Below are 27,075 nucleotides of genomic sequence, written 5' to 3' on the forward strand. Positions count from 1 at the left end.
CCCGCGCCCGCGTCACTCACTACCTCTAGCAAGGCCCAGGCCCTGGGTAGAGGCTGCGATGTGGACGCGGGGCTGGAGCGCCCCGGACAGGCAGGCAGACGCCCTGCGAAGACAGGGGCGGAAAACAGTCACCGGCGAGCGTGCCCTTCGCCCTGCCCGGGCCCAGCGTCCCCTTCGCTCAGCGTCCCTCCTCGTCCTGCCTGGGGCCCAGCGTCCCTCCTCGTCCTGCCGGGGGCCCAGCGTCCCCCCTCGGCGTGCCCGGGCCCAGCGTCCCCCCTCGGCGTGCCCGGGCCCAGCGTCCCCCCTCGTCCTGCCAGGAGCCCAGCGTCACCCCTCGGCGTGCCGGGGCCCAGCGGACCCCTCGGCTGCCTGCGCCCAGGTTCCTACCTCGGCCTGGGATGGGAGGTGGGGCCAGACGCCTGTGCGTTCGTCCCCAAGTCCGGGCCTAGCCTCCTATTCTCAGCTCAGTGCGGCGCTGCGCTCGGCCTGTGTCCGCCAATTCCCGGAGAAACCGTGGGCACTGGCGGACAGCGTCAGGAGCAGCCGCGGGAGGGAAGCGTGGTCTCTCATGCCCAAGTAGCTGAAGGAGAGAAAAGCGACTCCAAGTGTCAGGATGGCCGAGTGGTCTAAGGCGCCAGACTCAAGGTTCTTACCTTCCTACGGGTATTCTGGTCTCCGAATGGAGGCGTGGGTTCGAATCCCACTTCTGACACAGCTCTTTTTGTTTTCTTCCTCCTTTCAAAACACACTCCAACCACAGCATATTGCTTTGGGAAAGTTGTCTTTCCTTCTCTTCTGCAACAAGACAGCTACCGTAGATTGTGGCATTCTAAACCGTTCATCCGAATCAGTGGAGAGTGGAGGGCAGCAAACCTATCTCAAAGGGAGCACAGAGGGGCGGTGCCAGCTGACTAACCAAAGACCGCCCCCAAAACCTCTCCCGTCAATCCCTTCGCAGAATATGGCGTACGTCACCAAATCTGTATTAGTCTAGCAGATAATGAGCACTGTTACTACCTCTTCCCTGGTGGTCTAGTGGTTAGGATTCGGCGCTCTCACCGCCGCGGCCCGGGTTCGATTCCCGGTCAGGGAAGCTACCGTTTTGCTTGACGAAGGACCCTGACACTCGGTTTTTTCACTAAAATGCAAAGCGAAAAAAAAAAAAAATAAATTATTCTCTCTTTTGACAGAGAATTGATCCTCTCTACAGTTTGTGACTACTAATTGCATGCCAGGCATTTACCTCTAGTATAGTATCTTAAAGGAGGAAAGAACAATTTCGGCAGCTCAAAATGATCTAAAATATTTGAGGGTTTCCTGAGGTGCTTGTTCTTATTACTTTAGCACGTAGTTAAGGAGTTTTAACACTCTTCCAAAGTTCCCAAGGTTGTTAATAGGGCACTTGTCGTCTAAGAAATCAGTCAGATAGGTAATCTCACCGATTCCAGAACCTTTTATTTTGAAAATAAATAGAAGCAATTACAATAATACCACGAGGAATCTAATGATCTCTTCACCTAGATCCAATATTGGTTAGTATTTTGTCATCATTGAGATCCATAAGAATTACTTCTTCCTGATGGCTACAGCCAGGTTTTCAGAAGAACCAGTGTGGAGGAGGACATGCTACCAGGCATGTCCTTCCTAGGACTCCTGAGCCCGGTGGCCTCAGGGGAGCCAGCACAGTGAGTGACAGCCAGGCTCTTGATTACAGAGAAATGAGTTCAAATCCTGCTTAGAGGTTTCCTAGATGAAAGTAGGCTGTTTTGTCCCAAGTCTTAGCTTTAGCATCTGTAAAACTGGCCTAAGGACTGAAATGAAAGATAATTTGAAATTCTAGCTAGCTTTTAAGTTTCAACCTTCTTTCATCTTCAAATGAATTGAAAGGGATCTACAAATGTGAAAGAAGAAGTGGTTAAAAGAAAAAGCTGTAAGGACAAATACCCATATATAACCGTGATTTCCCCCAGTGGTAGAATTGTAAAATTTTAAACTTTCTTTGTTGTATATGCTTTTATGTATATGCTGAATTTTCTCCTATGAGTAGATAAACTTCATTACAAAAATAACATACTTTATTTAAAAACCTTGTTCCATCTTTTTTTAAAATAGAGAAATACTGATTTTAATTAGAATATGGTAAACTCTAGCTAGGTATTCATCATCTTTTGGCTTAAAAATTAGCAAAAAAAAAAAAAAACCCTGTTAAAACAAGGCATACTTCCCCTATACTTGCTATGTGGCTTCAGTTACAGAAAGACTGGTTCCATCTTACACAAAATATTGACTCAAAATAAATCACAGTGTAACATGTAAGATATAAAACCTTTAGAAGAAAATGTAACAAAACCTTCAGGATCTTAGGCTTAGAAAAGCTCTTAGACAAATCACAAAAGACATAATCCATCAAAGAAAACCTTAAAATTGGAGTGCATCAAAAATTTAAATATGTTTTGCGAAACATCTTATTAACACCATGAAAAAAACAAATCTCAAAGAGAAAACGTATTTGCAAATCAAATTTGTGACAAAAGAGTCCTTTCTATGTAGGATGAAGAGAGAACTCTGAAAAGTCAACAGTATAAAAGCAAATGATCCAATTAGAAAATGAACTAAAGATATAAAAAGCACTACACACACACACACACACACACACACACACACGATGTCCAATGTTACTGAAGTACAAATTCAAACCACAAGAGGTCATCAGTATGTACTTTTCAGAATGGCTTAAGTATAACAGCAAGGGATGTGCCCTCATCTGTTGCTGGTGGAAGGTAGGGTAGGATAGACAGTCTAGAAACAGTACAACAATTCTTTTTAAAAAACAAATTTAAGTCTAAAGTTGTACTTCCTACGTGACTCAATGATTATACTCATATATACTTATTGCACAAGAAGTAAAAATGTAGGTTTTGCACAAAAACTTACACATACATGCATATTGCTCTTCTACTTGTTAGAGTGCCAATCTGGCAAAGACTTGAAGGCCTTAAGTGGGTGAAGGGTTAAACAAACTGTGACACTGTCATATCACAGTATGCTACTCAGTAATAAATAGAAGAAAATAAAACTATTGACCTCAGGGATTTATATTGAGTAAAAATGACAGTTTGAAAAGGTCATATACTGCACAATTCTACTTGTATGACACTCTAGAAAGGGGAAACTTATAGTAATGGTAAACAGATTACTGATTGCCTAGTGTGTGTGTATGTGAGGAAGTGATTTTGGGGTTGGTGAATTGCACCTTGACTGGAGTGTGGGTAACAAAACTCAAATCTGTAACATTGACTTATACCCCAAAACATTGTACCAATGTCACACTTCTAGGTTTAGCTTTATCCTATAGTTAGGTAACTGTGTCCTAGGCCAGATGCCAAACTCTGAGTATTTCACCAGCCAGGGGAATCCACTTACCCATAGAAAAAGCAAACAAAAGTCATGGCCATAGCAGGATTTTCATTACAATGGCCATTTGGGCAAGATGGAAACTCAGCATCTCAATCCATCCTTGGCCTACTGATAGGAACTTTCGGGTTAAATAGAAGAACTGAGGCAGGAAGTGAGAGGTATGCTTTGTCAAGCAGTCTTTGTCCAAGTGGGGCCAGGTTGACCATTATCTTACTTCTAGCTCTGCAAGGTGGCCCCAAGAAGTTCTTACTATCTGAGGAAAAATCTTGGTCCCATGCAATGATTATTTCTGCTTCAAGGTGATGTTATCATGAGGGTAGTATGTCTATAGGCTCCAAGGGTGATGTTATCATGAGGGCAGGTAATATGTCTATAGGCTCTGGTGTTGTTGGACTTTAAGGTGACTACAGGTTTAACACAATGACTAGAACTTTGAGGTGCCTTTTTGGGAGTCTGTAACAGGACAAAAGTTGATCAGCTACCTCGCTACTGCTGGGCAATGGCTCATGCCTTTAATCCTATCTACTCAGGAGGCTGAGATTTGAGGATTAGGGTTTGAAGCCAGCCCAGGTAGGAAAACTCATGAAATTCTTATTTCCACTTAATCATCAAAAAGCCACAAGTGGAGATGTGGCTCAAGTAGTAGAATGTGTGCCATGTGTGGGCATGTGCATACACACACATGCTCATGCACCCCCCCCCCCCCAAATACCTAGTTACTTTCAAAGATAATATAGGTTAGATATCAGGTACTCTCTAAATGATTAACATGCCTACTTGCAGAATTAAGCAGTCTAACCTAAAGGTGTGTGTGTGTGTGCGCGTGTGCGCACCAGTACTGGGAGGTACTGAGGGCTTGAACTCATGTCCAAGGCTCTGTTTCTTAGCTTTTTCCACTAAGGCTAGCACTCTACTACTTGAGCCATAGATCCATTTGCAGCTTTTTAGTGGTTGTCTAGTCTACTTTAATGGGCCCTCCTGTCTGGGCTGGCTATGAACTTTCATCCTTAGATCTTAGCCTTCTGAGGAGCTAGGACTACAGGCATGAGCCAGGGCCCAGCAATAGCTAGGTAAGCCAGCAGCAGGGGTCTTCACCCAAAGTTTTAAAACAGAAGGGACACACAAAATGGAAGCAGAGATGTCTGGCATTTATCCTGTCAGGTGAGAAGTCAGTGTTCTTCAGTAATAACAGTTTCTAAGTACTTGTTTTAATTAGGCAAAATGTAAAAACTGGTGGAAATGGAATGGAGGGTACATTTGGGCCTGTCTCCTCGCAACTTCCAGTGAATCCATAATTATTATTATTCTGTAAGTTACTTCTCCCTGCATTGTAGGTGACATTAACCTCCTGAAGATATCATCCTGGAAGATGCCAAGCTCCAGGATTTCATGTTCTTCCAGTTTCATTGCAGACACACACCTCAGCTGCCTCTTCTCATGCTCGGTTGCTTATATATCTTGGCTCATCAGCTGTCTCCTAGTTTACTAAGGGAAGGACTTAGGTTTCAGCCCATGATTTCAGAGCATGGAATGGTTATTTTGTGTATATGAGCTTCATGTGTGCTGTGAGACAGAGCAGGGACTGTGTCTGGCGACGCCAAATGGCCTGTAGGACTTCGGGCGCTTCCTGAGGCACTCTGTGGGGATGCAATCCAGGTGCAGGTGGCACGGTGCTGGGAGAAACCATTTGCCATGTGTTCTGAGTGGCCCTAGTATGCTCTGAATGTAAAGGCCCTGAGTGCTCTTTGCTAAGGCTGTTTCTCAGGGCTGTGTTTCAGTGAGCAACCCTAGTCCCAAATCAAGAGCAGATTGCTTACTGCTTGCCATGGACTGGGTATGTTCTTTGAGCTCAGTGCTCCTCAGCCACAGCACAGTGCTCACCTGCACCCCTCCACACTGGGGCTAGAGAGCGTGGAATATTCATGCTTCTACTTGGGCTGCAGGTAATAAGTTCTTTGTCTCAGATCCATGAGTTTTGTGGTTTACGGCAACATCTAGGAACTTCCATAGGCTCATTTGTTAGATTGTTAGAATGAAACCCAAAAGTCTGGTAAAGGGAGATTCTGGGTAGGGGTGGCCCTGATACAGCCTTAGGCTCTAAAGAGAATCGTGCTATCTCAGCTTGTTCTGATGTCTTTCCTGAGGACACTTTACTGCCCTTGGTGTTTAACTGCCCCACACTTCACAGTCACCTGGCCTCTTTTCATGGGTGATTAATTCATACCTCCAAGAGGTCCAAATCAGTGACAAAGTCCACACTAGCTCTCTGCCGAATGCTGGGCTTGTCTAGAGGTTATCCATCTCTGTGCACAGTCATCATGTCATCATATTACTCTGCTTAAATGATATTATCACTATCTACTCCATCTATCTACCTCTAAACCCGTCTGACAAGAAAGAAGACTCATGTGGGATAGGAGAAGATATGAAAGGCAGAATACAACTTTGTTATTCAAACTTAACATTTATGGCTGAATGTCTCCAAAGTGAATCATGAATTTTCTAAGAGCACACAAAAGAGAATGAAACAGAAGAGCTGATCTTCGAAGAAGAAAGAGTATTTGTAACTATGTCTGGGTTTAAGTTTGAGCCACTTTGGATTAGTATTTTTGACTCTCTTTGACAGTTTTCTTCATCTTTAATATGGAGTAAACTTAGAATAGGTCCACTGGGGATTGTTGCAGTGACCTGAAAAACAACAACAGTGAGTGAATTGCTGAATACACAATGTGGCCTTCTCAACTTCTCTTAATATTCAGTCGTGACTCAACAAAAAATGGATCAAAGACCTCAGTGTCAGATCTGACACCTTGAAATGATGGCAAGAAGGAGTTGGAGAAGCTGTAGAACTTACTGGCACAGGCAGAACCTTTCTGAGTCAAATTCCCGGAGCTCAGCAAATTGAAGAGAGACTGGACAAATGTAATTGTATCAAGTGAAAAAGTTTCTGCACAGCAAAGGACATAGTTACTAAGCTCAAAAGATAGCCAACAGCTATAAATCTAACAAGGGCCTAATATCCTGAATATACAAGAAGCTCAAAAATCAAGTCTCTCCCAAAGAAATAAACCAGTTAATAAATAGGCACAGGAGCTAAATAGAAACTTCTCAGGAGCAGAAGGAAGAATGACCAATGAACACTTGAAAATATGCCCAATGTCCCTGGCCATAAAGGAAGGGTAAATCAAAGCAACTCTGAGATCCCATCTCACCCCAGTAAGATTGACCAGCATCAAGAATTTGAACAATAATAAATGCTGGCAGAGATGTTGGGAAAAAGGAACCCCATTACACTGTCAGTAAATATGTAAACTAGTGTGACTACTTTGGAAGGTGATTTGGAGACTCCTAAAAAACAAAAAATCACTATGATCCAGCCATACCACTCCTGGGCATCTACTCCTGGGCATCTACCTGGAACATCACAAGCCAAGATATTGTAAAGACACTTGCTTATGCATGTTCTTTGCTGCACTACTCACAGTATCCAAGTTATGGAAACAGTTCAACTGCCCTACAGTGGATTCGTGGACCAAGAAAATGTGGTACTTACATAGAATGGAATTTTACTCTTCCATTAGAAAGAATAGTAGTATTATGTCATTTGCAGAAAAGTGTATGGACAGGGCTGGGGATACGGCCTAGTGGCAAGAGCGCTTACCTCGTATACTTGAAGCCCTGGGTTCAATTCCCCAGCACCACATATACAGAAAATGGCCAGAAGTGGCGCTGTGACTCAAGTGGCAGAGTGCTAGCCTTGAGCAAAGAGAAGCCAGGGACAGTGCTCAGGCCCTGAGTCCAAGCCCCAGGACTGGCAAAAAAAAAAAAAAAAAAAAAAAAAAGAAATGTATGGACCCAGAATGAATCATGTTAAATGAAATAAGCCAGGCTCAGAGAGACAAATGGCACATTTTCTCTCATATGTGGAAGCCAGATATAAAACGCAACTAAATGTAACTTATATAGGGCTCTATGGGTTTAGACACTGACTGACTGAAGAATGGTGTACTGAGGGGAGGAGTACAGAAGTGTGAGTTCTCTGAACAACTCATGTACTGTCCGAGTACTAGGAAATGGAAACTTGATTGGGGGTGGGAGGAGGGTAAAGAGGGCACATGGGGAATGGGGGGAGGAAGGGTGAGCAAATGCAATCATTATACCAATGTACATTATGTAAAGACTGAACTGTGTAACTTAGGGGTAGGGGTGGAAGGGAAGAATGGGAAAAATGATGGAAGATGTGATATTGATCAAGGTGCCTTGTACTCATAACCTGCCCTACGGGATAAAAATCCTCTTTTACAGCTACTTAATAATAATAATAATAATAATAATAAATTCATCGTGGCAGGTGAGGAATGGAGATGGGGAAAGGCGCTTCCCATCCCTCAGTACTCAGCTCTAAATTCTTTGAATGATGCCCGCACTGACCGGCTAGTGAAAGTCACCCATTCAACAAACGCTTTATTTTTCTGACAATGTATCACGTGGTGGTCAGGTGTTTGAGGGATTCCCTTTCCTGCCTGTAAGTTCACCTGTTGCTCTGACATCTTTGGGCACAGGCGAAGGGGACGGAGAGGACGAGGGCGGGCTTGGAACCTTTCCCTGGTAGGCCGAGGTGATTGAATCACCCCCGTTCCTGGGCACGCCGGCTGGCTACAGCTCGGCTTTGGAGCGGGGCTCCTTCCTGTCCTCACAGTCTCTGGGCGCCGCCAGGTCCACCGCCTCTTGGATGAGCCTTGCTGCCTGGAGCCCGGACTTGATGGCGGTGTCGATCCAGCCGTGCGGCAGTGCCGTGTGCTCCCCAGCGAAGTAGACGCGCCCCTCGGGCCGGCTCAGCTCCTGCGCGTAGTCCACGTACTGATAGGGGGTGAAAAAGGCGAAGCCACCCATGGCGTAAGGGTCCTGGCCCCAGTGCTTGACCATGGAGTAGGGGCACAGGGCCCGCAGCTCCTCGATGGGGCGGTCGTGGATGGCCGCGAGGTCGTCGAAGACCACGTCCACCACCCGTCGGTGGTCCATGGCAGCGAAGAAGGCAGAGTCGTCGTCCAGGGTGTAGGAGGCCAGGATGACACCGGTGCCGTCGGGGAATACCTGGCCGGGGTAGTAGACGAAGCGGGAAGGCCGGTCGGTGCTGGACTTGCCGCTGAAGATGCCGTCCCACTCCCAGAAGCGGCGTGCGCAGGCCAGGATGATCTTGCTGGCGCTGTTGTAGTGCACGGAGCGCAGCGCGTCCTCCTTGCGCAGTGACAGCGGCGGCTGGAAGCGCAGCAGCCGGGCCGCCTTGGCTGTGCTCGACACCACCAGGAAGTCCGCCGCCAGGCGCGCCCGGGGCCGCAGGGGGTCCGGGGTCCCGTGGGTGACGTAGATGTGCTGGCCGGCCGTCTCCACGGCCTCCGCGGGCGAGTGGAGCCTCACCGTCCCTGGTTGCAGGGAGCTGTGCAGGGCCTGGGGCAGCTGGTCAAAGCCCCCGACGATCTCGTCAAACCTGAGAGCAAACAGGCAAAGGAGGGAAGGGAGGCAGGCTGGTGGATGGGGCAGGCGGTCACGGGCCAGGTGTTGGGACTGAACAGTGGGTGGTGTCTACCAATTCCCGGGAACTAGAGCAAAGGTGCTGCTTTGGACTGGCCAGTCAGAAAACTGCGCCTTCAATGCTGACCCAGTTCCCCAGCTCTCAGCTATCTCCTCTCCCCCTCGGTGGTCACCCCGATTCAGTGCCAGGGTCTGAGATGGACAGATGCAGGATTCTTATGGACGCACCCAACTATGTCTGATAGATAGATGTCAGCACAGAGCAGCCCTCACTGGAGGAAGCCTAACCCCCACTGAGATCCTTCACTCAGTCTGCCTTAGACTCCTCCAGCGTCCGCCCCCCCCCCCCCCCCGACAGCACGGCTACGATTGAATTTATGAATGCAAGTTGGGAAAAGAGGAGGACTGGACTCCCAAATAGATGACTACCTCCGGGTGCGGGCCCAGCTGGCCTCTTGGTGGTGTTATTTCCTGCTTTCTGAAGTGGATGGCCAGACTCTAAGAGTACATTTCAGTTCATTTTCTCCTTATAGCTACAGATCACACGGGTGGCCAGTGTCACTAATCCATTTTCCTGGGCTAAAGAATAGCAGGTGAACCGGGCACCAGGTGGTCACATTTGTACATCCTAGCTGCTCAGGAGGCTGAGATCTGAGGAGCACAGTTCAAAGCTAGTCCAGGCAGGAATGTCCATGAGACATTTAATGCCAACGAACTACCAAAAAGCCTGAAGTGGAGCGGTGGCTTGAGGGGAAAAGGCCTGGAGTTCAAGCCACAGTATGGACACTAAATAAATAAATGAAAAAATAAACATAGCAAGTGTCCTCTGAAGCAGAGTTGAGGCCACAACCTGTGTCGCTGCGGAAGAGGCAAGACCTACTGCAGGTTTAAGGACTCTGTTGTTGTTGAAAGACTGGGACTTGAACTCAATACCCAAAGCTTTGCTCCTTGGTTGGCACTCTACCATCTGAGGCACAAAGGATCAAAGTGAGATTCCAAAACAGGCAGTAGAGGTCTCACTGGGAGCACCTTAGAAGTACGTGCTCTCAGGTCCCAAGCCAGGTGTGCTAAAGTTAACAGGTGATGCCAGTCTCTGTGCTTGATTTAACAAGCACTGCCCTCCCCTCCAGTCATTCTGAGTCCCAATGAGGTTGGAAATTCCTGCCTCTTCCTCTCTGCCTCCCATTTCTTGGGGGATTTTTTTTTTGCCTGGTCCATCTAGAACTTCCTTTTACCTTTGTCTCCCTTAAGGAACTGGTGAACCCACAACCCATTCTCCCTGTCCCCATTTCCCACCTAGGCTCCTGGAAGAAGGAGATGATACCACGCAGAGTTTCTGTGAAGGCCTCGTAGTAGCCAGAGTCTGCATTCAGCAGGTGGCCAATCATCTGCACTGCCCCACGGCTCAGGTTCCCCACCTTGATCAGGAATTCCTGTGACCCCGAAGGCAGGGAGAAGAGACAAGAGGGTCAGAATGTGCAAGAGCTAACGTGAGAGCCTCGCCCACCACCCAGGGGCAGCAGGACAGCCCTGAATGACAGGTGACACTCTGCTGGGCCCTGAGCTGGGTGGGCTTACACACAGGACTCTGGGACAGTACTCAAAACGGTTTCCTTGCTCACAGTAACACTTGCTGTGGCTTTTAATCTGCAGACCTTCTTTCTAGCTCTTGTGCAATCCTCATGTATAATCCTAGGAACATTATTTTACAGACGAGGAAACAGGTCTAGTTTTCATGTCCTACTGCAGGTACTTGGAGTCAACCTGGTTTCTTTGATCTTCCCTACCCAAGGCACAGTGATCAGGCCCTATGCTTTGTCTCTGTTCCTCCCAGGCACAGCAGCAGTGGACTGGCTGAGATGGCTCTACTAGATAGGATGTCCCCACTACCAGGCCTCCCTGAAGCTGAGAGGGTTCTCTGCCATCAGTGCTGGCCAGCCCTGGAGGCTCGAACCTGGGGCACAGGCCTGAAAGGAGCTAGCAGGCTGGCTGGGCATGCACTAGATTGGGGAAAATGCCTTTGTTAGACATGCTAGTTTAAACTAGACTTGAGACCTGAGTGTTATCCTTGGGGTCCCGTGAACTCGTGGACAGCAACAACAGGAAGTGCTACCAAAAACCCAGAGTGCCACAAAAGACCTATAGTGATACCAAAGACCCAGAGTGCCACCAAAGACCCAGAGTGCCACCGAAGACCTATAGTGCCACCAAAGACCCATAGTGCTACCAAAGACCTACAGTGCCACCAAAGACCTACCAGAGTGCTACAGACCAATGGAGTAGGATAGACCACTGAGACAGCTACAGGTATTTGATTCTTAAAAAAGGCATGCGCACACACACACACACACACACACACACACACAAACATATGCAGGAGAGAAGACAACTTTTTCAATAAATTGTGCTTGTAAAACTGGATATCCACAAGTAGAGAAGTGAGACTAGATCCTTGCCTTTCATTTTCTTCAAAAATCAATTAAAATGAATCAGATACCATAATATAATACCCAAAACCTGAAACTACTGCAGGAAAATGTAAGGAAAATTTGAAGAAACATCCAGGATGAAGGAAAATAAGGAAGAGTAACAAAGGCAGTAAACAGGATCAAAGTATTATATGTATATATAGAAATATTGTAATGAAATTTCTCACTTTGTATAATTAATATGTGCTAATAAAATTGAGGAAAATACATTAGTATTCAAATTAGTAGTTCAGACAAAGAAGCAGGTAGATTTCCTCTAATTAAATTATATTTGTTAGGACCAAAGATGTTATTTGGAAATAGTTTTGACATATAAATAATCAAGTCAGTGAAAAAAACACCAAAACTTATTTGGAGTAGATTTAACACTTCAATTTAGAACATATTTTTTCTGCCTTAATCTAAGACAAAACCTGAGTGTTTGAAAAATAGTGCTTAAGTGACTCCTCTTTAGGGCCCTTCTCCTGATGGGGAGCATTGCTACTTTATTCATGGCTTTCCTTTCCATTTCAAATAAAATTACTCTGTTTACCCTAAATACTTTCTTGCCTTTCAGAGAAAGGAAAAAAAACAGTGATTGAATATATCCTGGGTTTATTAAGAGCTGTCATGTAGATAGCCAGAACCCAGAGATATCAGTTGGCTGCAAGTGGGGCAGTATGTGACAGAGAGAGGGACCCCCAGCCCCAGGGACCTTCTCCATACTCTTATTTTCTCTGTCCTTCACATCTATACATGCAGTATCCAGTGGTCAGGTGACCATGGGACTTTGGTCCATTGGACTGAAGTAACCAGCCAAGAAAGGAAAAGCCAGCCTCCACTGCGCAGCAAGCCAAATGACAGGACTGCTTAGTGATGATCAGCTTTCTTATGCTTGTGTCTTTTCCCATTCATCTTCCACCATGGGACCAACTAGAGAAAGCTAAATATCCTCCCCTGGCGAATTACACAGCTACCACACTTCAAGCCAATTGCCAGCAGCCTCCAACAAGGGCACATATAAAATCTTCCCTATTTTTTTTCCTCCCGGTGCTGGGCTTTGCATATGGCAGCCAAGTGCTATGCCATTGACACACACCCAATCCCCAGCCTTCCCTCATTGTCACTATGATCATGTGTTGTGTAAGGATGTTTACACCAGTGCTGTGGTCCATAAGAATATACAGCCCAGTGACATGGTAGCCATCTTAAATTGACCCAGCAGATATGATTTTTATACAGCTATGTAATCACCTAAGGATTTACTTCTCAGGCACTATCCCCCTCATTACACAACACATGGCCATATCAGACTCTCCACATTTCTGCCTGCCTTTAACTCTGCCAAAATGCAGTAGTGGTGGTTACCTCCTTGGCTACAGCAAGCAAGCTCAGAACAAATTCCCTTTGACTGCTCTTGTTAGGATGGGCTTTATTCATTTCCCTATTTCCTTCCCTCTCTTCCTCTTGGCCTGTCTCTACCCTCTCTCCTCTCCTCATGGAGCTTGCATTCTAGCAAGGCATACAGATTTTATAAAAGTTAACACCAGTATAATACGGTATGATAAGCATTGGGAAGAGGCCCACTGGATGGGTCCTGGGGATCTGCGACCCAGTGGCAGACAGAGGAGTCTCAGGACTGACCTTGGTGGAGAAGGAGTCATACTTCTCCAGCACCTGGCTGCAGCTGCTGCTCTTCAGCTCCTCCACCACCTGGGCAGGGAAGGAGGGGGAAGTAAGGGAGGTCAGGCCTCACATACCCTCAGCCCTTCCCTAGGCAGCTTCCATGACCTATGCTTCCACTGGGTGTTTGTCTGAGGCACACTTTATATGAATCCTGTATTCCAAGACTATCTCACACAGATGTGTCCTGATGGTAGAGTGTCATCTCCACCATTAGACATATAACCGATGGGTAAAGATAAGAACTTCAGATCTCCTCTTGGGCTTGGAGTTACCAGAAGTGGAAATCAACTCTCATTCTACATGGAAGACATTTTTTTTTTGGGCACTGTGGATGGTGTGGGTGCCAGGAGGCCTAGCCCCACTGAGCTTTTGAGCAAGGCTGGACAGGAGTCCAAAAGCTGGACATATTTATGCTGCATCACACCAGGACACCACTCCTGAAAAGACAGGACACCTGTGAGGGCTATCCATCCCAGAGCTAAGCTCATAGGTCCCTCTGAGCAGTGGGTCTGGAAAGAGAGAGGCACTGTCCCATACCAAGTAAACACTGGCCAGATAGTGGAATATTCCAGGCAGGGCTCATCATTGTTTGCATTCTGGCTCACACAGCTATAGTGATAATAATTACAATTTGAGCACTGTTCTGCTCATATCACACAGGTCTTCTCATTTCATCCTCTGGGAGGAGAGAGACTCCAGTGGTGTGATCATTCCACAGAAGCTGAAGAAGAGAAAAGTATCTTGTTCTGGACTGCATGGCACATTTGCAAGCTCTGCACCTCAAGCCTGGGCCCACCATAATGCTTCTAATGGCAGCTAGGTTTACTCAAATTGGCATTTGTGCAGACATTTGAGGTCTAAAAATGCATAATGGTTGTTGTGCATGTGACTCTGGTGAGAGATGGTCATCTGAGAGAGGACAGGCAGATGAAAGCTGGGCTGCACATCAACCTGAAGTCTAAGGAAGGACTTCTACTCCACTTAGGGAACCAGAGAGAAACTTGAGAAAGTCTGAACAGAATGGCTCTGCAGAAAGTGCCTGTGTGCTTCGTGTTTCAGCTTACCTTCCTCAGTGATTCGTCAAAGAGCTGTTCTGCTGTCTTCCCCACCTCATCTTCTCTGACAGGGTAGCCCAGAATGCTGGGGTCAGCCTGCACAGCCCCTGCACGCTGACGCACTCTGTTCATCAGGACCCAGGTCTGATTGTTACAGGGGCAGAACTCCTTGAGAGTCAATCCAAACTTGTTGACAAATTCACGAGAGAGTCTATAAAGTGAGTTGGAGATGATTTGGGACTAGACAAGGAAGTTACCAACCCTCCCTGCTCCCAGTGCCACTTTCTGCCTCCCTTGGATTCTCTGGGACCCCTCCTGTCCTCCTTTCATGAACGGGATACTGGATCTCCTGTCTCTATGCCAGGTTAACAGCCATGCAGCCCGGAGGGAGTCAGGCAGGCAGGGTCCTCATTCTTGTGGTCACATGACCACAGGCTGCTTTGCTATGCTGGCCAAATGTGCTGTCACTTTGTCTGAGATCTGTAGTATTCAGACCTTCAGTTGTGGTCACCTTGGTGCCAGCATCTTGGCCTTCTTCATCTGCCTCTCTGTCAATGAATCCTACCTGTGGTTCACAGGGATCCTCATGGCTCCCAGCTCAATGTACCACTGGGCTCCGGGAACTCTGTGGGTCTCTATTCTGCCTCCTACACGTCCTGAAGCTTCCAGGACTGTCACCTAGAAAGAAAGAAAGCCATTTCTTGGACTCAATAAGGTCAAGTCCCTTGTACATAGCACCCTTACTTCCCTCTTGGCAGGCCCAGATTTACCAGCCCTCTGACTCTTTCTGAGGTTTCCTTCTGCTATAGAATCAGATCACTTACCTTCTCACTCCATGAGTTCAAGTCTAGATCTACCCCTGGTCTTTGACCCCAGGTCCACTGGGATGTCCACTCCTCCCCCCACCTCCTTGTCCAGGGCCCAAGTTCCTCAGGCTGCTTCCCATACCTGGTGGCCAGCATCCTGCAGAATCTTGGCAGCGGTGAGCCCAGCCATGCCTGCCCCAATCACTACTATCCGTTTCCTTTCAGCTGTCTGCCCCAGTCCACGTTGAGCCAGCTGCAGTAGCTCTTCATACTGGGGATCCTCAAAGCATTTGACAAGTTGACTGTTGAAGGCCTGGGTCCCCAGACTCAGCACAGACAGGAGGGTGAGAATCAGCCAGCCTGGGAACATAGCTGTGGAGATGGCAGTCAGGTGAATGTCTGAGGAACTGAAGAGGTGCGTCCTTCCCCTTGATCTGGGGGAAAACCGTATCACTGTATCTATGACGAAACATCCTGGCACTCTTGTTTCCCTCCTTCTTTACCACAATATGCCTTAGTCATGGGCTTCCCACGCTCTCCATGGCTCCAGTGGCCAGCAACTATCTCCTCAGGTATCAGTGCTCCCCACTCAAGGAGTGATGCAGATTACATACCTGCTCAAGGAGCCTGCTCTCATCCCATTCAGCCAGACTGCTGTGCAGAATGTTGAGGTGAACCTACTACCACACTGGGTTTTCCTGATTCCTCCTTGGGGTTGAGAGAATGTTTGTCGCGGTGAGACAAATCTTAACTCACTATAGCTATGAAAGCACAGAATGAGGATGGAGAGCCTGAGACACTGTTGAAGAAACTGGCAGTCTCTGTAATGCATATGGTAGGCCACAAGCTTCCCTAGCCTGAGAGACTTGGTGGGATCGTGTCTCAGAGATAGCCGAGGCTCACAGCATCTGACACAACATCTGAATTCCACACCTGGCTTTCGATGTGCTTCCTTCCATTTCATTTTGGCTCAATTCTGGGAGAAAGGTTCTATATGTTTCCTCTACGAGGCAATAAAAAAAAATGTGTGCATTTTGTGCTAGATGACAGTGGCTCATACCTACATTCCTTGCTACTCAGGTGGATGAGATCCAGAGGACCATGGTTCAAAGTCAGCCTGGGCAGAAGTTCACCATACTCCATCTCCTAAATGACTGCAAAAAAGCAAGGCTGGAGGCATGGTTCAAATGGTAGAGTGCCAGCAGAATGTGAAAGTTGCGCAAGCACAAGGCCCTGCTTCAAAACCCAGTACTTCCAAAAAGATCTTAAAAAAAAAGAAAAGAAAGAAAGAAAAAAATAGATGTGTTTTGATTGTCGTGTTCTAGTTTTCAAGGCTATTGCCTATGCCGTGGGCGGAATTATGTCAAAGCTTTAATTCCTTGTATCTCATAAAGTGGTTGTGTTTAATGATGATGGCTTTTGAAAAATGGATTCAGTTTGAACGAATCCATGAGGGTTGAGCCCACTCAAAACTTGTAAGGATAGGAAATATGGATACAACAAGAGACCCCAGCCATGTGTGCACACAGAGGGATACCATGTGAAGATACAATGAGAAAGCAGCTGTCTATAAGCCAAAGAGAGGCCTTAAAGAAAGAGCAACTACCAACTGTGAGAAACAGATGTCTTGCTGTTCTACCTAGTCTGTGGTGTTTTGTTCGGGTGTCCTGAGCCCAATAAGGCAGTCCACTTCATCGTTTTTCCTGTAGAAGAGAGGAAAGCTCTAGCTCATGACCACAGATCTTTGAAACAAAGCTTGTGTAAGTCTATGTAGGTGATGTGGCAATCCACCCTGGGCTCCAATCTGTTGGGCTCCACTTCTCTTTAGTTTGGGTTACCTTTCCCACGTGGCTTACTGAAGAAATGTTTTAACATTGCAGCCAACAAAATAATAGCCTCCTGCCTTCTGGGTATAACTGCCTAACCTCCCACTCCATCCTACCCATCACCATGAACAGTTTTGCATGCCCCCATTCAGTTCCCACAGGAAGTATGTTACACATTTGCTCAGTCTTGAATCAGAAAGAATCCCTTCTGCACAGATCTTGACTCCTAGTGAGAAGTCACCACATTTGTAGCATGCAGGAGATGGAAGGACAGACAGATGGAAAGACTAAAATAGAGGGAAATGTGGATGGAGAAATAATGTGAGTGGATGAATAGAAAGAGAAAGCATGTGAAGGATGAGAGCCAATACTTGCTGGTTTCTGGAGATGTTTTCCTCCAGTGTCTGCATTTTATCACAAACTAGGGCTGGGGGCTGGGCCCAGCCTGGATCTGCCTGCTCTGCTCCTTCAGGGCACCCTTGCCTTGTCTCTGGCTATATTCCAGAAGGCTTCTCCAGTATCTCTTTGCAAGTGAGCCAGCCTATATAAACCAAATGGTTTCTTTGGTTTATCTAATTCCTCTTTAACACACACACACACACACACACACACACACACACACACACACACCTTTTCTCTACTTTAAATTCATACATCTCTTCTTTCTTCAAGGGAAAGAAGTGAGATTTATTCCTTCCCCCCTTTTTAATTTTTCCCCTCTTTATTGTCAAAGTGAAGTACAGAGGGGTTACAGTTTCATATGCAAAAGACAGTGAGTACATTTTTTTTTTTTTTTTTTGCCAGTCCTGGTGCTTGGACTCAGGGCCTGAGCACTGTCCCTGGCTTCTTTTTTGCTCAAGGCTAGCACTCTGCCACTTGAGCCACAGCGCCACTTCTGGCCATTTTCTGTATATGTGGTGCTGGGGAATCGAACCCAGGGCCTCATGTATATGAGGCAGGCACTCTTGCCACTAGGCCATATCCCCAGCCCAAGTACATTTCTTGTTCAACTTGTTATCTCCCTCCCCCCCTTTTTTTTTACAAAGTGGAATCATTTTCTGTTCTCTCCTCATGTGATTTATTTATTTATTCACTTATTTATTTGTTTTAAAAAATTATTTTAATCTAGTATGTATTGATTGTACATATTGATAAGATATTCAGTGTTGTATTTTAACATATACACACAATGTACATTCCCGAATTGCTAGAAAATTGAGCTTGAAATTGGCAGCAAGTTCCATAAGCCCCATCTCCCTGAAAAGATGCATGTCTAGGCCTTCTGGGAAACACAGAAGCTCTGAGCTTTTTGCTCATGAGTGGAGAATGTGTGTGGAGCTACTCTCACTTTCCTACTATTTGTCTGTGCTGGAGAGTGAGCCACTGGGGCAGAGGGTCTGCTTCCTTGCTGGAGAGGTCAGTAGAACAAAGCTCAAAGATGTTGAGCTTCAGGATTTGTCAGACAACCCAGAGTAGCCTATGGTTCTGCACAGAAGTCATATCAGGAAGCTTGTGGTGGCAGCTCCATGCCCCTTTACCCACTTGTGACCCTTCTGAGCTAATCCCACACCTGTGTCCTAAATGAGGTCATTGGCTCACACCCATAATCCCAACTACTCAGGAGATGGAGAGGACTGAGGTTCCAGGCCACCCCAGCCCAGGCACCCCCCGCCCCCCCCCCCAAAATACCCAGCAACTATGAAGATTCCATCTCTACCAAACAAGCCAAGTGTGGTGGTGTATGACAGTAATATTAGCTATGCAGGAGGTGTAGGTGAGATGACTGTGGTATGATGCTAGCTCTGAGCACAAAGCAGGACCTTACCAGATAAATAACCTAAAGCAGAAAGGTCTCAAGTGGTAGAATGCTTGCCTAATAAGCACAAGACCCTGATCTCAAATCTCACAGAACTGGCATATCCTTTCTCGGAGACAGAAGGACCACTTAGCCACTCAGATCCCTGTGTGGAGAGTCAAGAACTCAGTTTCTGCTAAGAGAGCTCATGCCTGGTATGACACAGCTACGTTCCTCTCCTGAGGGTGAAGAAAAGTTATAGAAACCATGCATCTTAAATCTCACACTTTAAGAAAGTCTCACTTATATGTAGAAACTCTAAAAGTTAAAGCTCAAAATTGATCTCAAGAAAGAGTGTAGTGCTGGGCACCAGTGGCTCACACTTGTATTTCCTAGCTACTCAGGAGGCTGAGGGTTGAGGGTTGTGGTTCAGAGCCAGAGTCAGGAAAGTCTATGAGACTCTTTGTTGGGGACAGCTGCGCCTTTAAGAGGACACAGCTGGCTTTAGCCCATCCCTGCTCCTTCCATCTTTAACAGGAAGAGAAGCCCCCCGCCCCTGGAGGCAAGCACGTGTCTGATGAGGACCCAGAACCCAGGCCTTGGGGGGCTGGGTCTCCGCCCATAAAGGAAGTCCCATAACATCACCTGAGAAACAGTCCTTGTGGCCAACCAGTGGCCACTCTCCTGTGCCCGCCTTTAGGAGTATACCTGTTGGCTCCTCATTTGAATAAACCAGAAGGCCCCTGAGGCTTTCTCCAGGGATCCACGCATCCATGTCTTCCTTGGCGGGTTTGGGTCACCCTGCGACCACACGCTAACCGAGGCTACCTGTGGCCATCGCTCCCACGTGAGAGTGATAAAGGACCGCACAGGAAGGGGCGGACAAGCCCAGGACCCCCAAGCGGAGGGGAAGTAAAGCAAGCCCGGCAACTCTTATTTCTAATTAAGTGTAAAAAGCTGAAAGTGGAGTTGTGCCTCAAGTGGAAGAGTGCCAGCCCTGGGTAAAAAAGGCTAAGAGACAGTGCCCAGGTCCTGAGTTCAAGCTCCAGTACCTGTGTGTGTGTGTGTGTGTGTGTGTGTGTGTGTGCGCGCGCGCATATGTGTGTGTGCACACATATACACGCACAGTGATTAATGCAGGCTAGGAAGGGTAGCAGGGAGAAAAAACAGAGGAGATTGGATAAAAGGTAGCCAAATACAGTTACATAGGAGGAATAAGTTCTACCATTAAGTAGAGTAACTAGTGTTAACAGTCATTTATTATATACTTCATGAAGAACCACAAGAGAGGAGTTTAAAGAATCCAAATAATAAATAATAACAAATATATAGGTGAATAATAATGATTATTATACATTATATGTCTGTACTCAATTTTTACACTGTACTCTACAAATATGTATATGTTAACCAAAAATAAAAAAATAAATTCTGTCCCTTTGTCTCCTCCAAAATATATTAGTTGTCACATGAGAAGGCATCATGATGGGCTTGGGAGGTGGGGAGGGCAGGGATGGGGCAGAGGAGGGGTGGGGGAGGGGTGTGACCAGGGTCCTGGCCTCTGGGTTCCCACAAACGCCCAGCACCCTTATCAGATCCCCAGGGGAGATCTGGCTCCAGGCTTTAGGGCTCTGTGGCATGTCTCAAATATAGGAGCCCAGTCAGGAGATATCTGTCTCTTTCATGTCTCTGGGATTCCCAGCTCCTATCGTTTAAAATATACCCTGGCTCATACCTGTGATCTAATTGCTCAGGGGGCTGAGATCTGAGGAGAGAGGTTCAAAGCAGACAAGTCCCAGACACTCTTACCTTCAGTGAACCAAGGAAAAGCTGAAAGTGGAGATGTGGCTGAAATAGTAGATGGCCAGCCCATGATCAAAGCTGAGTGAGGATGTTTCAAAGGTACAGTTCAAGCCCCAGTAGTGCCACCCTCCCTCCCCAGTACACCTATGCTGGAGGCCTGGCAGGAAAGTCCTGGAAAAGATGCCAGGGTTCTATTGTCACAGCACAATCCACTGCCCACCCTGCCACCTGCTACTTGAGTGTGGGAGTCTCCAGGGCTAGGAATACTAAAGTACCATTGAATAGTCTTTCTCCGGGTCTTTGTCCAGGATTTCCAGCCTCCTCAGCTCTATCTCCTTCAGGTCTCTCACTCGGCACTGACAGCTGACCACTTCTTCACTCAGGGGCCCTTCCCCAACTGCCTGAAGCATTTCTTCCCATGCTAAGGCACTGGTGGTAGGTCCCCTTTGTCTTGCTATAGTTAGATTGAGGGCTCAAATGCAAGTTATCTGTCTGTCTGTCTGTCTGTCTGTCTGTCTGTCTTTCTCTCCCTCCTAGGATAGAACCCAGGGCCCCAGGCCACATGCTCTGATTCAAACTCACTCCTGAAACTGCTTTTCTTCTTACCAGAGCTCTGATTTTATACTGTTATCTTCTGACTCCACAAGCTGATAAACTGCATGGCCAGGAACTTGTTGTTTTACTAACTTAGTGAAGGGCTAGGCACACAGTGATGTTTAATGAATGCTCCATCAATGAACACATGGATGAAGTCAGAGAGGCTGGCTGTGAAGTGCCAAGGTAACACCCCTGGGGAAGGGGGCCATCCTCTTCTCATTCATGTGGCCTCTTTCCTTCTTTTCCTCTTGTTTTCTTTCTTCCCTCTTTCCTTCCTTTGTTCCCTCCCTCCCTCTCTCTTTGTCTCTCTTCCTTTCTCTCTCTCTCTCTCTTTCTTTCGGCCTGGGTGATTTTTTGCTCAAGGCTAGCCCTATACCACTTGAACCACAGCTCTACTTCCAGATTTTTGGTGGTTCATTGGTGACCCTCAGATCTCAACCTCCTGAGTAGCTAGGATTATAAGGATGAGCCACTGGTGCCCAGCTCAAACGGCCTTCTCGTTCTCTCCTTCCCCTTTCTTAGTCTTAGCTTCTGTTGAAAGGACTCCTTGCTATTCCTTCCTCCATTGCTTCAGGATGTTCAGGTCAGAGATTTCTCTACCCAGGATCTAGCTTAGTGTGAGTCCCACATTACTTACCCTTTCAGCTTCCCAGTGACTTTTGTTTCTGCACACCTTGAGTTTTAAGGACTTGAACTTACTTTCTCTGGTAACCTTTTTGGGAGCTGCAGCTCTCCCCTGTGTGCCCCTCCCCTCTTTTACTGGAATCAGGAGGGCTTGGGATTGTCAGGGATGTGGTGAGGTGTGAAGAGAACGACTGGGCTGGAGGGAAGGTGAGGTGAATGAGGGGAAGGAACATAAAAACAAACCTAGAAGCACCTGCTACCAGCACACATCCACACCCTATTCTTCACCCCTGCAATCCAGACTCATCAACTGGACTGTAAACTTGCCAGTTCAGCAATGTGCTAGCCAATTGTTTAGCAGGAACACTCGCATCCTTGCTTAGCCTTTCAAAAAAATTTTTCCCCTCGAAGTACCCAACTGTCCTACTAGCCCCATACGGGGGTGGGGTGGGGGGAAGACCTGACAGTGTCCATGTTCTGGGGATCTTTGACGACTACACAGTGTCAGCTGGAGGAAGGCCAATCTTTTCCACTTACGCTAAGAGCAATATGCTTATTTTGAAAGAAGCCCACACACAAAGTTGAACAAAAGGAATGAGACAGTATTGTTCTTGTTATCTATTGTTTTCTTTCTTTCTTTTTTTTTGTGCCAGTCCTGAGACTTGAACTCAGCGCCTGGACACTGTCCCTGATGTTTTGTGCTCAAGGATAGCACCCAACCACTGGAACCACAGTTCCACTTCTGGCTTTTTGCTGGTTAATTGGAGGTAAGAGTTTCACAGACTTTCCTGCATAGCCTGAGTTTGAACCACGATCCTCAGATCTCAACCTCCTGAGTAGCTAGGATTACAGGCATGAGCTACCAGTGCCCAGTTTACACGATGCCTTAAAATAGGCAGAATAAAGCAATGGAGATAAAAAAGAATAAATTCTCTTGGAGATATTGCCTGGAATGGAGCACCAGAGACATTTGTTTGTTTGTTTGTTTTGTCTGTCATAGGGCTTGAACTCAGGGTCTGGGTGTTGGCTCAGCTCTTTTTGCTCAAAGCAGTTTTCTGGTGGTTAATTCGAAATAAGAGTTTTATGGACTTTCCTGCCTGGGTTGACTTTGAACCATGGTCCTCAGAGCTCAGCCTCCTGACCCACCAGGGTCCAGCCATAAGAGAACTTTTAAGAGGTGATGGTAATCATTTGTCACTTCATTTGAGTGGATATCACACAAATGTTTGACTAATTCGGATTCCTTCACTGTACTTTTCTTCGAACATACCAGAACTTCAGACCTGCCTGCCCTACCACCTTGCCTCTCACTACTTGGGTTGAGAGTGGGAGGCAAGGTAGGCAGTTTCCTTGACTAGAAAACCTAAAATAGCTTTAGGCTGTCTTTATTCCAGCTTGGAATATACATATATATGTGTATATATATATTCTATATACATATATTTGTTAGTACTTGCTATTCCTCTGTAAAAGTTCAAAAACAAATTCTAAACCACAAAAGTATACTCTTGTTCTAACATTAAAATTGCTCTTTTTCAAGGTTCAAAAAAGGAGAAAGTGACAACAGCTGAAGAGAGAAAAAATAAGTCAAGATGATGAAAAGTACTCTTGACAAAATCAAGTGTATACTAGGAATAGGAGGTTTAGGTGTGGGTAGAGCTCAGAGAAAAGCTAGGAGTCTGGGGCCAGAAGACAGGCCATGGGATGGGACTGTTACCTGTCAAAGGCTGTCTTAGGCTATGACTGCCTGCCTTCTTTCTAGTCCTCAGCACTAACACATGGAATTCTGTATAGAATATTGCCAACACTGCCCCCCCCCCAAAAAGCAAAAAACCCAAACCCTTAACTATGTAATTCCGTAGGCCAGGCACTGATGGCTCAGGCCTGTAATTCTAACTGTGCAATCTGAGGATTATGATTCAAAGTCAACCCAGGCAGGAAAGCCCAAGGAAATTCTTATCTCCAATAAAGTACCAGAGAAAGAGAGAGAGAGAGAGAGAGAGAGAGAGAGAGAGAGAGAGAGAGAGAGAGAGAGAGAGAGAAAGACACAGAGAGAAAGACACAGAGAGAAAGACAGAGAGAGAGAGACAGAGAGAAAGACAGAGAGAAAGAGAGAGACACACACACACACCAGAGCAGAGCCGAGCCCCAGGTACAAGTGCACAACCAACCAAAAAAAAAAAAAAAAGAAAAAGAAAAAGAATATTGCCATTCTCTAGTAGAAGAGAATCTGAGAATACAACATTTTATTTGTACCAGGTAACTTGAGGGGATGGGGATACGGGGGACACAGGAGAAGGGGATAGAAAGGGTGACATTGACCAAGATGCATTATACTTATAAACTAAAATTCCTTTGTATAACTACTCAAAGATAATATTTTAAAAACTTTAAAAAAGCTACTTTGTTTATACTAAAAAATCTAATACTAACAATGACTTGTTGGGGAACTCTCCTACTTTTTAAAAGGATGCCTATGGTCATATATTCGAAGGTGTCTAAATCAATACATAAGACAGATATCACAGCATATCCATGTTCATTGCAACTTCGTTCATAATAAGCAGCTCAGAAGTCCAACCAGTGATAAATGGATAAAATATGGCACCTATATACCATGAGATATTATTCAGTCTTAAAGAAGGCTGAAATCATGTAATTTGCTGGAAAATGGGTGGAACTGGAGATCATCATATTGAGCAAGAAAAGCAAAGCTTGAAGAGCTGAATACTGCATGCTGTCACTTATTTGCAGAATCCAAACTTTAAAGACACACACATACACTCACACATACACACACATTTTATCTTTAGAGAATTTGATTGTAACTATGGGATTATGTAAGGGTATGAAGGGGAGGAGAAAGAAGGCCTAAATTTTAGGGGAAAAAAAAAGATACCTCTGTGTGGGTGTGAGTTTGGCCTCATTCTTTTCATCCCAGCCCTAATTATTTTACTTACTCTCCACCCACATGCCGGTAGGCAGCTCTTCCTATTACTGCTGTTTCTCCATGAGGAAATTAAATAAGGCTCACAGGAAAGAGGGACTTGCTAAGATGGCCTAAATCACATCACAGGTACATGTTGACCTGAGGGTGAATAAACTATTCCTGCCTTTTGAGGTGTGCCAAGCCGTATGCCCCAAGGCCCATAGGACCAGAAGAATAAAAGCCTGACATCTGGCTCAACCTCTAGTGCTGAGCTAATTGCACAGGTGTGCCAGGCAGACGTGATGTTCGAGCACACACCTAGGCCCCACCCTTCAGGGAGGGCAGTCAGGCTGCCTCAGGAACTCCAGGCCTGCTAAGTGGGAAGCCTGGAAGAAGTGGACACTGTATGTGTGTCCTAGAGATGAGTGTTTTAAGTAAAGGTCATTGCCTCTGCAGGCTAGGGTTGCCAGCCCTTCCAGTCATTTGGAAGTGGTGAGGCCTGCTGAGGCTGGGCCAGTGGGGCAATTCTGTCACTCAGAGTTGTTGCTGGGATTGTTAGGCTGCCCTGGATATTGGGCTGTTGGTCAAGGTAGAGCCTTGTAAGACTGAAGGGAGCTACTGGAGAGCCCATTCTGGAGAGCTTGTCCTAGGGACCTCTCTTGGGACACATCTATCTTTGTGGCTATCCTAGGATGTCTGTCCTAGGGCATCTGGGCATCCATTCTAGGGCAGCCATCTTGCGAGTGTACTGTCTTAAGACAAGCCCACCCTGCTTGTCTAGTTTTCGGTGAAGACAGGGCCCAGGGAAAGGCTTGGGTTGGTGATAATTGTCCCCATAGTTTTTCTGAAGGGCTGAGTTAATTGACTGTGAGTAGAACTGAGGAGGTAGGAAGCCAGTGGAAACAAGATGGGGAGACTCAGGTAAAAGTAAAAGCCCTGCCTGGCAATCCTTGAGGGCCTGCCTCAGGACCCATACTTGACTCCATCTTGTGGTTCTTGTTTGGTCTTTTCTCCACATCTGCTCTACCAGGTCCAGAGGAGTCAGGAATTCTACCAAGTGGTATCCTGGCTCCTTCCCTTTGGAAGGGCTTCTTAGCCCTGCCCTTGGCTTTGGTGTCAAATACAGTCAAAGGAGGCACATTGGCAGCTCTGTGGTCCAGCCCCACACCACCACCTTTCCCCCTCGGGCTGAGGACTCCCACTCTCTCTGCAAGTGCAGCACAGAAACTCAGAAACTCCTTGAGATAGGATTAGGGATGAGGTAGTGCAGGTAAAGGAGAAGGGAGACTGAACAAAGACCCAGAGAGCAGTCAGCTGCGCATAAAACTCAGCAGGGAGGTACCTAGAGGGAAGCACACTCCTTTGCTTTGTATAGTTCTAGACCTTCTTCCATACAACACCCACAATGCCTACCGACTCACTCACCCGCCCCTCACCCTCACCCCACATTTCTTGGGGGGCAGCTATAGGACAATCTCACCCATATGAAAAGACAAAATGATAGGGGACAGACAGAAGGGGCCCCCTTCTTTGGGGGGCTTACCACACCCCAATCCTGGTACCATTCGGTTTCACTGGTACTTTTCTGATTGCTTATGAAAAACCAGCCCCAGGGAAGATACATTTTGAGAAAGGTCCTGTTTCAGGTAGAAGAGGACCTGGTGCTAGGCAAGGGGGAGCCAACCATACCTCCAGGGCCAGCAAGCCAGGGAGAGGAAGGGTCACCTCTAGGGCGTGCCTTGCTGAGCCCAGCAGACTGCTCCATGACAGAAGGCAAAAGAGCACATACCTGGGGGCCTGGTTGGGGCCTGGGGTGCCCATGTCCACAAGGCCAGGCCTTGAGCCAAGTTGTCCGTATCTAGGAGAGTGGGTGGAGGTCAAAATCCTGGATAAAGATGATGCACCATGATCCTTTGTCAGGACTCCATGATGCACCGTGCTCCTTGTCACAACCCCAAGGCTCTGCTCTCCAGGCAGCCTGGCTTCCTGGTCTTAGTCCTGATTTCCAGGTCTGTTGACTAACCCTGCCAGAGAAGTTTGGGGAGAAGAAGGGAAGAGGGTGAGATTTACATCAGGCAGTTAATTCAAACCAGAGACTAATGTCTCTGTGTGTAACATTCAGGAAGATGCTCTCATCCTGATGCAAGTAAGGGATGTGGTGCAAGGGAATGTCTCAATCAGTGGCTCAGCAAGACCAGGCCCTCCAGAGCTGGGTGGGGGTGGCTGGGTGGGGGAAGGCCCTCAGTTCCCACTCCTACCACCTCTGTGACCCAGCTTTGGTGCCTCAGCATCCACAAAGGGCCTGGTGTGGCCTCATGCATGCAGGTTCAACTGTCCTTTAAACCTCGTCTTCCTCCGTCCAAGAGCTGCAACATGGAGAGAAAGTTCCAGTGTGGCCAGCTGTCCTTAGTTGTTACCAGAAGGATGAAGGCGTGCTGATGGGAGCCAGGTTTTATTCTACCCAGGCTTCTCCGTGGGGGAGGGGGTGTCTCTTTGGTTCTTTAAGGCGGTCTGCACCTCTGAGACACTGTGAGGTG

General features: G+C 46.8%; 1 protein-coding gene and 2 non-coding genes across 3 annotated transcripts; 2 read left to right on the forward strand and 1 right to left on the reverse strand.

Annotated features, from left to right (window-relative positions):
• Positions 1-607: 607 nt before the first annotated feature.
• Positions 608-712, forward strand: Trnal-caa. Its single transcript has 2 exons — positions 608-645; positions 667-712. It is a non-coding gene; the product is annotated as a tRNA-Leu (tRNA).
• A 309-nt stretch (positions 713-1,021) lies between these two features.
• On the forward strand, positions 1,022-1,093 carry Trnae-cuc. The gene has a single exon. It is a non-coding gene; the product is annotated as a tRNA-Glu (tRNA).
• Positions 1,094-8,073: 6,980 nt separating this feature from the next.
• LOC125359440 (L-amino-acid oxidase-like) lies at positions 8,074-26,547 on the reverse strand. Its single transcript, XM_048357185.1, has 7 exons — positions 26,328-26,547; positions 15,107-15,336; positions 14,724-14,836; positions 14,168-14,369; positions 13,062-13,130; positions 10,246-10,382; positions 8,074-8,905 (listed from the first exon to the last, which is right to left on the reverse strand). Exons 2-7 carry the CDS (start codon positions 15,332-15,334, stop codon positions 8,074-8,076), a joined length of 1,581 nt encoding a protein of 526 aa, XP_048213142.1. The 5' UTR covers positions 15,335-15,336; positions 26,328-26,547.
• Between the last annotated feature and the right edge of the window lie 528 nt (positions 26,548-27,075).

The sequence above is a fragment of the Perognathus longimembris genome, chromosome 11, assembly GCF_023159225.1.
Source record: "Perognathus longimembris pacificus isolate PPM17 chromosome 11, ASM2315922v1, whole genome shotgun sequence".
Taxonomy (NCBI): Eukaryota; Metazoa; Chordata; class Mammalia; order Rodentia; family Heteromyidae; genus Perognathus; species Perognathus longimembris.

Coding starts and splice junctions, on each gene's coding strand:
- LOC125359440 (XM_048357185.1), bottom strand. CDS start 15,334: ATGTTCCCAGGCTGGCTGATTCTCACCCTCCTGTCTGTGCTGAGTCTG. Junction 14,370..14,723: donor AGGATCCCTGTGAACCACAG/GTAGGATTCATT, acceptor CTCACTTTATAG/ACTCTCTCGTGAATTTGTCA. Junction 13,131..14,167: donor TTGACGAATCACTGAGGAAG/GTAAGCTGAAAC, acceptor TTCCCTGCCCAG/GTGGTGGAGGAGCTGAAGAG.